The sequence below is a fragment of the Genypterus blacodes genome, unplaced genomic scaffold (genome assembly GCF_046128005.1).
Source record: "Genypterus blacodes isolate CSIRO-AG114 ecotype Tasmania unplaced genomic scaffold, CSIRO-AGI_Gbla_v1 ptg000138l_1, whole genome shotgun sequence".
NCBI lineage: Eukaryota > Metazoa > Chordata > Actinopteri > Ophidiiformes > Ophidiidae > Genypterus > Genypterus blacodes.
In genome coordinates, this window is record NW_027466940.1 from 522,720 (window position 1) to 535,298 (window position 12,579).

At 45.0% G+C, this 12,579-nt stretch overlaps 1 protein-coding gene across 1 annotated transcript; it reads right to left on the reverse strand.

Moving 5' to 3' along the window:
• Window positions 1-1,960: 1,960 nt before the first annotated feature.
• On the reverse strand, window positions 1,961-12,057 carry rab35b (RAB35, member RAS oncogene family b). The gene is made up of 6 exons (XM_076164677.1): window positions 11,735-12,057; window positions 8,495-8,545; window positions 8,278-8,401; window positions 5,310-5,434; window positions 5,106-5,230; window positions 1,961-4,553 (listed from the first exon to the last, which is right to left on the reverse strand). The coding sequence occupies exons 1-6, from the start codon at window positions 11,784-11,786 to the stop codon at window positions 4,425-4,427; spliced, it is 606 nt and encodes a 201-aa protein (XP_076020792.1). The 5' UTR covers window positions 11,787-12,057; the 3' UTR covers window positions 1,961-4,424.
• Between the last annotated feature and the right edge of the window lie 522 nt (window positions 12,058-12,579).

Below are 12,579 nucleotides of genomic sequence, written 5' to 3' on the forward strand. Positions count from 1 at the left end.
TCAAAGCTTCAGAAAGCCTAATTCGCTCATCACTACCTGACACAGATCCACTTCCACCCGCTGCTCACAACACACCCACCCAAATGTGTCACACACCACAAGCAAATCATTGGAATTGGTCAGCTTGTCCCTGGTGTAAATGAAGCCCAACAGCAAAGCTCTACCTCCATCTCATCGCTTCGATCCTTCATGAGCACTTTGATTTTTGATGCTGCCGGGCTTCCATTCAGGCCCACGTGTTGTTAGATACAGTGTGTGTTAACCCGAAGTGTGAGTGTGTGTGTGTATGTGCGTGTGTGTGTAAAGCAGCTGTGTTAAGCTATGCAGATGTCTTCTCGTCATCTCAGCTGGTTGTTGGAAGGATCAACCCAAAGAATGATTTTTATAAAAAGATGAATAGGTTTGGATGAAATCAATATATTTATAAAAATGAAAATGTTTTTTTAGAGAGAAAAATATACGTATGTTGTTACTTGTAAGATCTTTTTTTTTGTGTGTGATCTAAGTTTGACTGTTCAGATGTGGCGACAGACTCCAATGTGTTGAGTGATTTAGCAGAAAGACCACAAGAAGCCTTGTGAATCTCAATTCTGCCGCCGTGACAGTTCAATCCATGAGTGTGCAATAACACAGCTGCAGGTTCTACATCCAGATCAGTTCAGTGAAGTCCGGAATTTGATCAGGAATAGGAATATTATCCTGGTATACTGAGAGTAACTGGGAAATGTGAAGTGACAAACTGAAACTGCAGCTGCCTGATGCAAGCTTGGATTCAATAACAATCATATCATAACCATGTTGCATTTATGTCAAATGTTTGGTTCTGTTGTTTCTGTTCCATGTTTCTCTGTATTTTTTTGACCTGGATTGGTTAATTTTCAATTAGCAATGATTTTCCGATCGCCGTCTCCTGTGTCTTTCTGCTGTAACCATCCTGACGCTGAGGCTACAGTGTGTTTCAGTGACATTCAGTGTGTTGTCTGTTGATATATTTGGAATTCCATGCTGTCGGTGGCTCGTTGTGCTCTGGCTGAGTGCCTCCACTTACCACTGACTGACAGCACTGTTCTGGTGACAGAATGCTATTCTAAATATTTATCATGCAATTTTCTTAGCGATTTGGGGAATGTTTTGTACAATAAAAACTTTATAATCCACTCGTCTCCCCTGAGATTTCACATTCACACCTTTATACCTCCAGTCTGTTAGCAGGAGATCTCAAAATGTTAGAATTCTATGAAACCTGGTGGGCAAGTTAAGACACAATCCAGGGAATACATGGCATTTTACTGGTCAGCCTAAGGGCGGCGCTGTGAATACTGATCCAAGTTTGGTGGTGAGCTGTAAACCAGCATTTATCCAGCAAGTGCTTTTAGGTCTTTGGTCAGGTAACTTTCTGGGGTCACTTGGAATTAAACCAAACTCAAACATGGACCAAACGTGAATGGAGTGGACATTAGCTCGCTTGAGATCATGCTGCTAGATCATCACACAGGTAGTTAAAGACCAAAACCACATCAAGAGTGGTAGTAATAATGTAAAACCTACTGTTTGCTGTCAATCTAGCAAATTATTCAGCAACAGAAAAAGGAAATTAGACTGATTAGTCTAAAAGTTGCATTTATATTCCTGGAATGATGTCTTTGGTTCAACAAGCAATCCAGACGACCAGGTGTCAATCAGTAGAAGACCTGCAGCTTCATACGGGTCAGAGGAGCAAAATGAAGGTGCGAGAGCTTGAGGGAACTAAGCAGGCGACACAGGACTTTACTTTACTAACAGCCTTCATGTGAGCCGACGAGTGAACTGGCTGAGCCTTGAACCATCAGACCAACTTAATTCAGCCCCATATCACTGAGAAATGACATCAGCCGTTACGTGTCAAATATTTATTCTTTTAAAACGTTTATTACTGATTATTCATGTAGGGAAAAATGAATAGTACATCTCCTTTCTCCAGTGTACAGCAAACCACAGCTGACAAGTGTGTTTCAACCATAGCACACCGGGCATGTTAAACACATGCACAGTAACGTGTGCCAATTATGTGTGTATGTCCTATATTGAATATAAACACACCAATATATTTATATATACACACATACACATAATGAAGAGAAACCATAACGTCTGAGATTTGATTCCATTTCTCTGCTGCCTCGGCCCTCGGCTGCTCTGGAGCTTTTCCTCGTTTAGCTCAAACGCAAACATGCGGCAACCGCTCCCACGTGACCCTGATCCCAAACCAGGCAGCCAGACTCTGTTGAGAAGATTCATGCGTCGTGTGTCCAACAGAAGTAAAGCGAATACCTAGAGCCGCCTTCAGACACTTTTCTCCCAAAATCAAAACAGATAAGAAGACAAGTGTGGGTAAAGTGGGACACGTTTCAGCTTCTTCTTCTTCTTCTTGGTCAAACTCCAGCTGTGGAAGAGATGATGAGACTTCTGCAGACTGGGAATCCTGGTGTCTAAGGCCGCATTCACACCTTCCATGACTACATCTGTTCTCGTTTTCCAGATGAGGTCACGTTACTAAAACGAGTACAGACTCAAAGAACGCATTGTCATACGCGTGTGCTTTGGCTCGCATTGTGATCGGATCTCTGCTACAAGTGTCCAGGTGTAAATGCAACACATACAGTGGAGATGTGTTGCATTTACGTTCATAAAACACTCGCCCACTTGCTCAGGTTGGGAGCTGAGTGAGAATCGGGACCTGCCATGAAGGAGGACGCGTCAATGTAACGCAGACAGGGACAGCTTGAGCATGAATCCAGAGAGCACGCAGACGACTTGGCCGGACGAGAATGGACGTTGGGTCAAATTGAGCCGAAATATTTGCAGAACACATTTAAACTGGAACGCTTCTCGACCTGGATCTCTGTCACAAGGAGCTGGGAGTAAATGCGATATCATACATCTCCTGAGATCCAATCACAGTGCAGACAGCATCCAGGTGACCGGGACGCGTGATGGGGCCCCAACACTCCCGGTGCTTTCACAACCCTCACCACCAACGCAAACCCTGTACGTAACACTTCAGCTGAACGGGTGACCACCACTGTGATGGAGGACAGGGACAGAAAACAGCAGAAACTGTTAAGAATATTCAGCAAGCTCCTAACACACTAAGAACCAGTCAGGCGTTACCTTGTAAGGACCCATCCAAAAAAAGTGTTACATGCGTTACAGACAGAACGAGGGGGAAACACCTATGAGAAACCAGTTTGCAGCGCGAGTACGAGTCTGACGTGATGGTTCCAGCTCAGAGTTTGTGGTGAGAGGCGCTGATTCGGAGAGAGAAGGCTGCAGTGTGGCGGGAAAGACAGAGGGGGCGATTGAAAGGCAGTGAGAGTGAGAGAGAGAGAGATGGATGGAGGGGGTGAGGGGGGGGGGGCAGCCCTGAGCTCTCCCTGAGGACTATACAGGGGCCCAGCAGGGGGGCCGCTATGGCAACAGCCCGATGTGGGGCGGCTAATATTTGTCTCGGTAATATTGGCAGTATCGTTGTTTTAAAAATGAGCGGAAGATTTTTTGTTTAAAAGCAAAACTGAGAGCAAAGTAAGACTGCAGTGAGCGACGGCGTCAGAGCTCCAGAAGTGGTTCAACTGCTCTGAAACACATTAAACAAAAAAAAAACAACACAAAAATAAACTAATATCATCAGGTTGTTGGCTCAGCACGACTGGAGGTTAGAGGGGGGAGGGGCTTGGCAAAACACAGAAGAAGAAGAAGAAAAAAAGAACAAAAGTCTGAGAAGTCACCAGTTCTGTCCATGAATTAGTTGCTAAAGTCGCCTACAGATCCTCATCATCATTTCCCATCCAGTCAAATAAAACAAAAACTAGCAGTTCATGATGGCGTCACACAGGCATCCAGTGACCCCCCCCCAAAAAAAATAATAATAGAGAGAAAAATAAGTCCAATAAAGTGACTCCTCCTCCTCCTCCTCCTCTTCGTCCTCCTCCTCGGGCGCAGAGTTTGGCTCGACTCTTATTGTCCCGTTTGCGGTGGAATGAGAAGGAGAGATGAGACACTGGTGTGAGGATGTGACGTGTGGGTGAGTGGGAGCATCATCACGCTGGTCAGTAGGTGAGCAGGTCAGATCCTCAGCGGAGACCAGACGACCTCTGGTGCCCATCTGCTCAATTCCAAATAAAACTTTGATCCGGCGTCTAATAAAATCTGTACATTTGTTTTTAAAGTCTTCACGATTCATTTGTCCAAAAGGGACATTTTTCCATTTATTTTCTTTCTTTTATTTTTTTTTTTAAACCTTTCATCGTATATTTATTAAATCTTTATCGGCTCTTTAATTTAGATGCTCTGAGTCCCATAATGTGTTTGAGTGTGTGTGTGTGTGTGATTGTGTGAGAGTGTGTGTGTTTGTGTGTGTGTGTGTTTGTGTGCGGTCTTCGCTGTCGCTAGCAGCACTTTTTCTTTCGTTTACTGTTCCTGCTGAGTTTGACCACGTCGTTCTGTTGCTGCTGCTGCTGCTTGGCTAACACCTCCTTCTTGGCCCTCAGCACCAGCTCGGTGATGCAGTTGAACATCTGCAAGGGGGGGAGCGGGGGACACAGAGGCGTGAGGCGGCCGGCCAATCAGATCGCCTCAAACGGGCGGCTCTTCATAGTACCAATGAGTCAACTTTGATCTATATACAGCTTATTGTACAGAAATGCAGCTTAAAGAAAACCAATGGTGATGACTGCGGCTTTAGAATTGTTTCAAAAATGTGTTAATTAAAAAAAAATAACAGTCAGTTAAATAAATTGATCAAAAATACGAATTGCCTCAATTCACGCAGAGTGAATACAGGAAGGGACTGTAGCTACTTTCAGGCCCGATCAGTACAAGTTATCTACGTTAGCTATTTATTCTTAACAGCCTAACATAATTATATATATCAAATAAGATCCTGTTTAGATTCACCTTTTCTTCAATAAAATGCTAAAGATAACATATATTGGTCCTCAACAGAGCTCGAAGTAAGAACGAGCAACAAATCCAGTTCAATATTGTGTTAGTTCAATGAGCATGGATCTTTTCCTGGCACTACATGAGCGCGCGTGGGGGTTCTGTGAGGAAACGGGAAGCTACTGCACCTCTTCCACGTTGATGTTCTCTTTCGCACTCGTCTCAAACAGGTTGATGCCCATCTGCTCGGCAAACTTCTGCGCGTCGGTCGTCTCCACCACCTTGGAGCCGGGGTCGTCGTTTTTATTTCCCACTGAAAGGATCAAACGTTAGGTGCTTTGACTCGACCTTCGCGGTATTTGTGAATAAAGACGTCGGCAGATGTCACTTACCTAATATTCGGCACACGTCGTCACAGTTCTGGTTGATTTCATGTAACCATCGTTTGACATTGACGAAGGACTCGGCACTCGTGACGTCATAGACCACTATGACCCCGTGTGTTCCCCTGTAGTATCTGAAAACATGAGACGGATCATTAAGATTCAATGCAATGTGATATTAACATGGACTCAACTTGATCAATGTTCAACCGGTCATAGTGAGGAACAATCAAGAGTGTGATCAGTTAGAAATGGGAATGAAGAAAGGAAAACCCAAAGAACTAATAACAAAACAATCAGTCCCACACAGAAATATGAACTATGTGAAACAGGATGGACATCAGCACAGAGCGACTGGACGCCTGCAGCCAAGTGACCAGAACCAAAAGAGGAGCATCACCAACGCTGCTGCACTGCACCAAACACAAAGAAGCTATTGTCAGGACCACTCTCTCTGTGTGTGTGTGTGTGTGTGTGTGTGTGTGTGTGTGTGTGTGTGTGTGTGTGTGTGTGTGTGTGTGTGTGTGTGTGTGTGTGTGTGTGTGTGTGTGTGTGTGTGTGTGTGTGTGTGTTCAATGCACATGAATGGAAAACCCATACATACACTGAGGGGACAGGGCCCCTAAGAACATGTAAATACTTGAGTATTAGGGCCTCGACTGGAAAAGAGACAAAACAAAGACTTCCAGAATGATGTAATGGTGAATGAAAATGCATTGTTTTGAGAAAAAGTTAAAATTGTTATAGGGATAAAGTTGCAAAATTGAGAAAAAAGTGTGAATCATTTCAGACTTTTCATGGACCTTCAGAGAGCAACAGTGTTATAAATCATGACAGACTCAGACAGACAGACAGACCCACAGACAGGCATAAAGGCAGGCAGGATCACAGACACACAGACAGACAGAGCCCTGATGGTCTGACCGAGCTGTGGTCACCCTTTGAGTCGTGTCCATTGTGGCATGAATAGCAGACCTGATGAGGCACCAAGTCTGTCTGCTTCAGCCCAGCTAAGAGTCAGCGCAGAGACTCTTACAGCACCATAGGCAGACAGGGCTCCCAAAGTAGGGCGCTCACACTCCTCAGGGGCTCCAGCAGCAGCAGCAGCACTGCGGAGGTTTCTGGTTGAACTTGCTGTCCGGTTTCTTATCAGCTGCAGCCGTGTGAGTTGATAATAACCACGACTGTCCAACATGTCCTATGGGAACAACGCCCACAATGCTGGGACAGTGACAGCTCAACGCCCATTAACTGAATCCTCTGCCTGCCTTGCTCAAAGTCAGATCAAAAGGCTGCAGTGCATTCTGGCTCCTGTATAGCTGTGAATTCTGAAGCACAGCGGCACGAGCATCTGTTGCTGCGGGGAAAACATCCAGTGCACAAGACGGACCCTCAAGGCCGTCAGCATGAAGTGCAGTGTAATTGAAATAGTGTGTCTATGTTCCAGCAAGGCCCTTTGCTGGAGAGCAGAACTAATCACTCTGACAGGCCGCAGCAATGCCACACGCTCAACACATCAGCGACTGGTCATCTGTCAGACGAAGAAACCTTCAGGTAAGAAGCCAGCGAGCCGAGACGGGAACTTACGCAAATCTAGTCTAATATTGTTTGGTTTATTTGACAGCTTCCCCTTTTTGCAGCAGCATGTAAGGTACATATAAACGTACAGAGCGTCTTGCTCAAGGACACTTTGAGTCAGGGGTTGAACAGTCCGCGAAGTTAAAGGATAACCAGCTTAACTATCTAAAGAACTGTTGCAAAACATCAAACCTCATCAACTCCATAGTGAGGCTGTCATTAGGGCGCCTTAAAGCGCCCAGTAAAGCATTACATCAGAAGAGTAGTAGTAGTAATAATTTTGTAATAGAAGCACAGGGATTTTAGTGGTGGCGGTCTTGACTTTAATCTACAAAGAACCCCATTAGAGCTACCAGTTCATTGCAGAAATGTAAAGTTAAAGCAATTTGCAGCAACCCCTCGTTCAAATGTTCTCCTGCAGGCTAAATGCTGCTCCCTCCTGCTGCGGCACATCAGAACCAGATGAGAATGTGATGTCAAGCAGCTTCAGTCATCAGCAGCATAGATCAGTGGGAGCCACAGAAAATCATGTTGGTGTTTTGAGAGTTTTGACCAAAAATGAAGTGTTTGTTATTGTAAAGTTTCTCTGTATTTTGATCACCTGGACAGCAAGAAACCACATAGCAGCCAGATTTAGCTCATGACAGAGTTTTTCTCGGATGTGTCAATGTGTCAGTGTTGCCTCAAGCCAAAGTTCTGGGGTGTAAAAACCTTCACAGTATGAGTTCTGGACTTTGAGGCCTGTTCCACATCACGGTGGCCCTTCAGGCACTAGGATGGAGCTGATCACACAGCCAGCAACAGCCGGGAAAGATGCCCTCGCTGTTGTGTGTGTGTGTGTAGGAGCCTCCCTCTCACATCTGTAATTAGGATCTGTGGGGAATTCCACCCAGTTTCAAAGTGTAGGCAAAACTCATTCTAGCCGTCGATGTGCCGCTTCCTCAAACTATTTCCAATCTGTGGACCACTGACAGACTGCCTTGGTTCCAGTTTAAAAGAAGTCGGGAAGCTTCACCTGAAACAACTTAGTGACACTCTTACTCTTACTCTTTCTGTGTGTGTGTGTGTGTGTGTGTGTGTGTGTGTGTGTGTGTGTGTGTGTGTGTGTGTGTGTGTGTGTGTGTGTGTGTGTGTGTGTGTGTGTGTGTGTGTAGTAGTAGTAGGAGTGTTCGAGCTTGAATCAGGCCTGAGGTTTTTATCCCAACTTGAGCCTGTAGCCCGATAGTGCTGACTGACAACATAATGTTTTGAATCAGAACCTGATGGCAGTCATAAGGAACCCTCAACCTGAAACTAAAAATAGCCTCGTCACTGAACCCCCAACCCCAACATGAACACCCAAATAGGCCATGCAAGCGTGTGAGTGAGTGAGTGAGTGAGTGAGAGAGAATCCTCTTACGTGGAGGTGATGGTTCGGAAGCGTTCCTGCCCTGCTGTATCCCAGATTTGGAGCTTCACCTTCTCCCCATTGATCTCCACCGTTCGGATCTTGAAGTCGACCCCGATCGTGGTGATATAGCTACCTAGAAGAAGGCACATAAACACCAAATCAGCTGTGATGGCTAAACGCAAAAAGCACAAACCCCTAAATGGGTAATGGTAACGGGGGCACGTACCTGAAAATGTATTGTCTGCAAATCGCAGGAGGAGACTGCTCTTCCCCACTCCTGAGGAGGAAACACAAACAAGGTGAGGTTAAACCCACAACATGACAACCAAATGAATCCTGCATTTGTGTAAGCACCAACATGTTGAGAAACAACAGAGTAAGTTTTCATTAGGTTAAATTTTGCTTGTTGTTGTATATACTTGTCACCATGACTAATTGCATATATCACTACTGTAAACTAGAAACCAGTTGTGAAACGGAACAGTGGTTGTGATGCTTGTGTACCTAAAGATGTTGAACTTCAGGATTTACCAACAGAGCTGGGACAGAGACGTACGTCAATTCTCTCACGCAAGCTTGAGCTCATAGGTGGACGTGACAAATGTCAGAGATCAGGAAGGCAAAGGCAGAGAGCCACGAGGCAATGACGCCACACAGAACAAATAAATAGTACAGATCCTAAAATGATACAGGTATTAGGAAGAGAAGCCGTGGCATGAAGAGCTGGAGGGGAGAACATGATATTGGCCAAAGAATAGAGAGAGCTGGGGGTGAACAGAATGAGATCTAGGAGAGGAAGAGTAAGGAAGATGAGAGTGTTTCCTGGAGGGATCATTATTTAACATACACTGCACCCCCTCTGTAATGCATGTCTTTGTGCGTGTGTGATATGAGGGGGTGCAAGATAAATTTCAATTGCATGCGATTTGCTGTGAATTGCATGCAAAATGACAATTTATAAAGTATCTCAGTATCTAAGAGTCAAAGGTTTGGACACACCTTCTCATTCTCTTCTCTTCTCAGTTCAAACATTTGACTGGTAGTGTAACTATTGTGTTATTGTCAACTCGTGTTTGTTTGATTCTGATATTACGGCTCTGACATTCCTGCGGCCTCCATTGTGTTCACAAAAGAAGAGGAGAGATTGTTCTCTTTTTATACTCTTAGCTTGAATATACCAATGTTTTCTTCAATATGTGGCCTACAGATGAGCCCAGACTATGTTCACTGGGCCCAAACTTGATTCTCATCCAATTATAGCCAGGAACTAGCCATGACTTCAATTCATTCATTCAGTGGATTTCATTAAAAGGTTTATTACTACAATAACGATAAAAAGAACAAAAATAAAATAATAAAATGTTGTATTTTATTATTAATAAATTAATAATGTATTCATTCTATGACTTTTGCAAAACATTCTGAACCCTGCACTCAGGACGTCCATATAGTTTGCATCGTTATCCAAGGCAGCCTGCTACTTAGAAAAGTATACGACACGCATTTGTCCATAACTCTTACCTGATTAAGAATACAATAGCAACCTGCATTACAACAATCTTTGTCAACTATGTGCAGAAATCACATGCATTTGGTGAAATACACACAGCAGCAGCATTTGTTGTAGCATTAACTGTTGAACCACCGTGACATAGCTACAGCCTTGGCTCAAGACTTGATGTAGACCAGAAGAGAAACAAGATCAGCTGATTCTAAGCCCACGCAACAGGCTGGAAACTGTGTGTGAGGGAGGTGTGATTGTCAGCAGCCGATCTGTCCGTATATGTGTGGCAAAGGTCTGAGCATCTTGCCTAAATAGGCTTGATGCAGCAGTACAGACAGTGGTGCTCCCATTCTACGTTTGAGGGGACACTGGCCCCTGTGTGTGACTGACAGTGAAGGCCTTGCTGTGCTGCCTTGCCCTCTATTATGAGGAGCCAGCTGAAGGGTTAGTGCCAGTACCGGTCGGGTCAATGAATGCAAACAAGTTTCCCCACAAAGAGGTCCTGCATGATGAGGCTGTTCTTCTACTGAGGGTGGGGTTGCATTAAAGGGCCTTTCACCTCAACACACAGAAACAGGTAGAGCAGAAAGATGATCAGGGTGGATCAGGGTTTGGGATCAGGGGTCAACACCCCTGTGTAGCAAGCTTTCAAAAGCAGGTCACCATGATGGCCCTGGGACAACTCACAGCTACAGTAACACGACCCTCCCGGTTCTGGAGTTTTCCTTGTCTAAAACATAAATGAGTAATATAAGGATGATCAAGAGGAATTCCAGGATGTTTGAAATGAAGACCCTAACCCAGCGATCCACTGAGTGGCGATCCACTGAGTGGCGCTCCAGTGGCGCTCCAAGGCACCAGTCCCCAGTGGAGGCACCTCTAACCCCGTAATCACTTCTGCTACAACTTAGTGAAATTTGCACAAAATCTGACATTAAAACAAAACACACCCAATGGTGACTTCTTGAGATGACAAATGTAAGAAACTTTAATTGATTGTAGAGTATTGATACTCATAGGTGCCCTTTCAAGTTTCAGGTTTATTTTCATTCGTTCTTTCCTGCTATATGGGGACGTTCTGACTGTGAATGTTACAGATTTATTCCTGCAGGCCTGCTGGACAAGTGTATTATATGCAATACTGGCTGCCAGAATTAACTTAGTTAAAATATCCAGAGAGTGTAAAAGTTGGATTTTTCGATCTGGGCTCTCTTAGAACCACAACAATAAAAAAGTAACAACGAGAACTGCAGAAATGCAGAAACAAAACAATTACAACGATGTCATTAGACTTTTGATGGCTGCTGATGCAAACGCGGACTGCAGTGCAGCATTCCTCCACTATCCAGCGGCACCTTTCCACTGGCGCTAGCCCGCTAAATGACTCAATAACCCGGTTACGTGACTCTCACGCAGCCAGCATGACGAAAAGTCGCTTTAACACGCGTTCCTGCTGGCATTTCAAGGAAGGTACAATTCTAAGAGCAGTTAGCTAGGAGTCATACGACCGAGTCCGCAAATGTTATGCTAGTTTAACTTCCAGCTAGCTAACTTAGCTAATGAAGGATACAAACAAGAGAGCGAATTAGAGCAAACTGTGAGGTCACGTTAACGTTAATTAACTCACAGTATTCGCACCGTCATGGCATTGATGCTTAAATGTATCATGTGCTACACAACGGACTAGAACATATTTGAAGGATAAACCCCAATGATCTGCAGATATCCGGCCTGATCGGCTGACATGCCCAGCCCGGACACACAACCGCCGCCCTGACACCGCCACACAAACGCCAACGGGTTTAAACGTTGCATAAATCGCTGCCGTGCAAAAATGTAAATACAATAAGTAAAAACAATTCCGATGCGCACACGTCTGTCTTCGGGCAACATTTCTGCGTCTCCTCATGTAAAAACACCTTCAGGCCCACTTCCCGTCTCGCATCCTCGGTGTCGACTTACCGCTGTCACCGATGATGAGCAGCTTGAAGAGGTAATCGTAGTCCCTCGCCATGCCGGTAGCTGGTGGCTCACCCCCGCCTTGTGCCGCTTCTTTGCTCGGTTTGCTGTCCGACCTCCTCGGCTCGTAAGAACACACCGGACCCCAGATCCCAGGCTATGAAAGAAGAACCTCCACTGAGCAAACCACTGTTAGCCCCCTGAGCAGGCGGCGTTTTTCTGGGGGTTTCGCGGCGTCAGCAATCCTCTCCCTCCGCTGCAAACAGCCGGAAACTCCGCTTCCTTCTCTGGTGGAGCTGCACCCAACTCTGGCCGGCGTCACTGCGCAGGCTCCTGCTACAGAACAGCCGCCTCATCCCGCTGAAGAACACCAGCTACACTCATGACACAGAAGCGGGACAATAAACAGTATCGCGCGTTCTCAACAACTTCACAATAATCGCCTCCGTTTCATTCACATTAACTATAACTATAACTTTCACTATTCACCCCGGACTCCTGCCGACATTCTCTGTCAGGGCCGCAATGACTTTAGGGTCACGAGTGAGACCCCCCAAAAGAAACCCCACAACCTTCAAATCCGATTAGTCTACATTTTTGTAATTATTTATTGTATGGTTATGCGCCTAAGCAAAAGAACGGAATAAAACATTTAATCTTATTTCTGTGTTTACTTACTAGATTTTAGAGGCTTGAGGAAGAATCGTCCTGTTTCCTGTTCCTGAAAAAAAGATGTTGATTTGTACTGGAGATGCTGAAACATCTGTGTACTGGCAGATGTGTTCACGTACTCTGACTTTCACCAAATGATTTGAAAGATGGATTTTTTTCCTTACCACACAGCAAAC

Excerpts from the sequence above, each read along its gene's own strand:
- rab35b (XM_076164677.1), bottom strand. The coding sequence starts at position 11,786 with ATGGCGAGGGACTACGATTACCTCTTCAAGCTGCTCATCATCGGTGAC. Across the intron at positions 5,435-8,277 it reads TTCCGAACCATCACCTCCAC|ATACTACAGGGGAACACACG; the intron begins GTAAGAGGATTC and ends TCATGTTTTCAG. Across the intron at positions 4,554-5,105 it reads AGAACATCAACGTGGAAGAG|ATGTTCAACTGCATCACCGA; the intron begins GTGCAGTAGCTT and ends CCCCCCTTGCAG.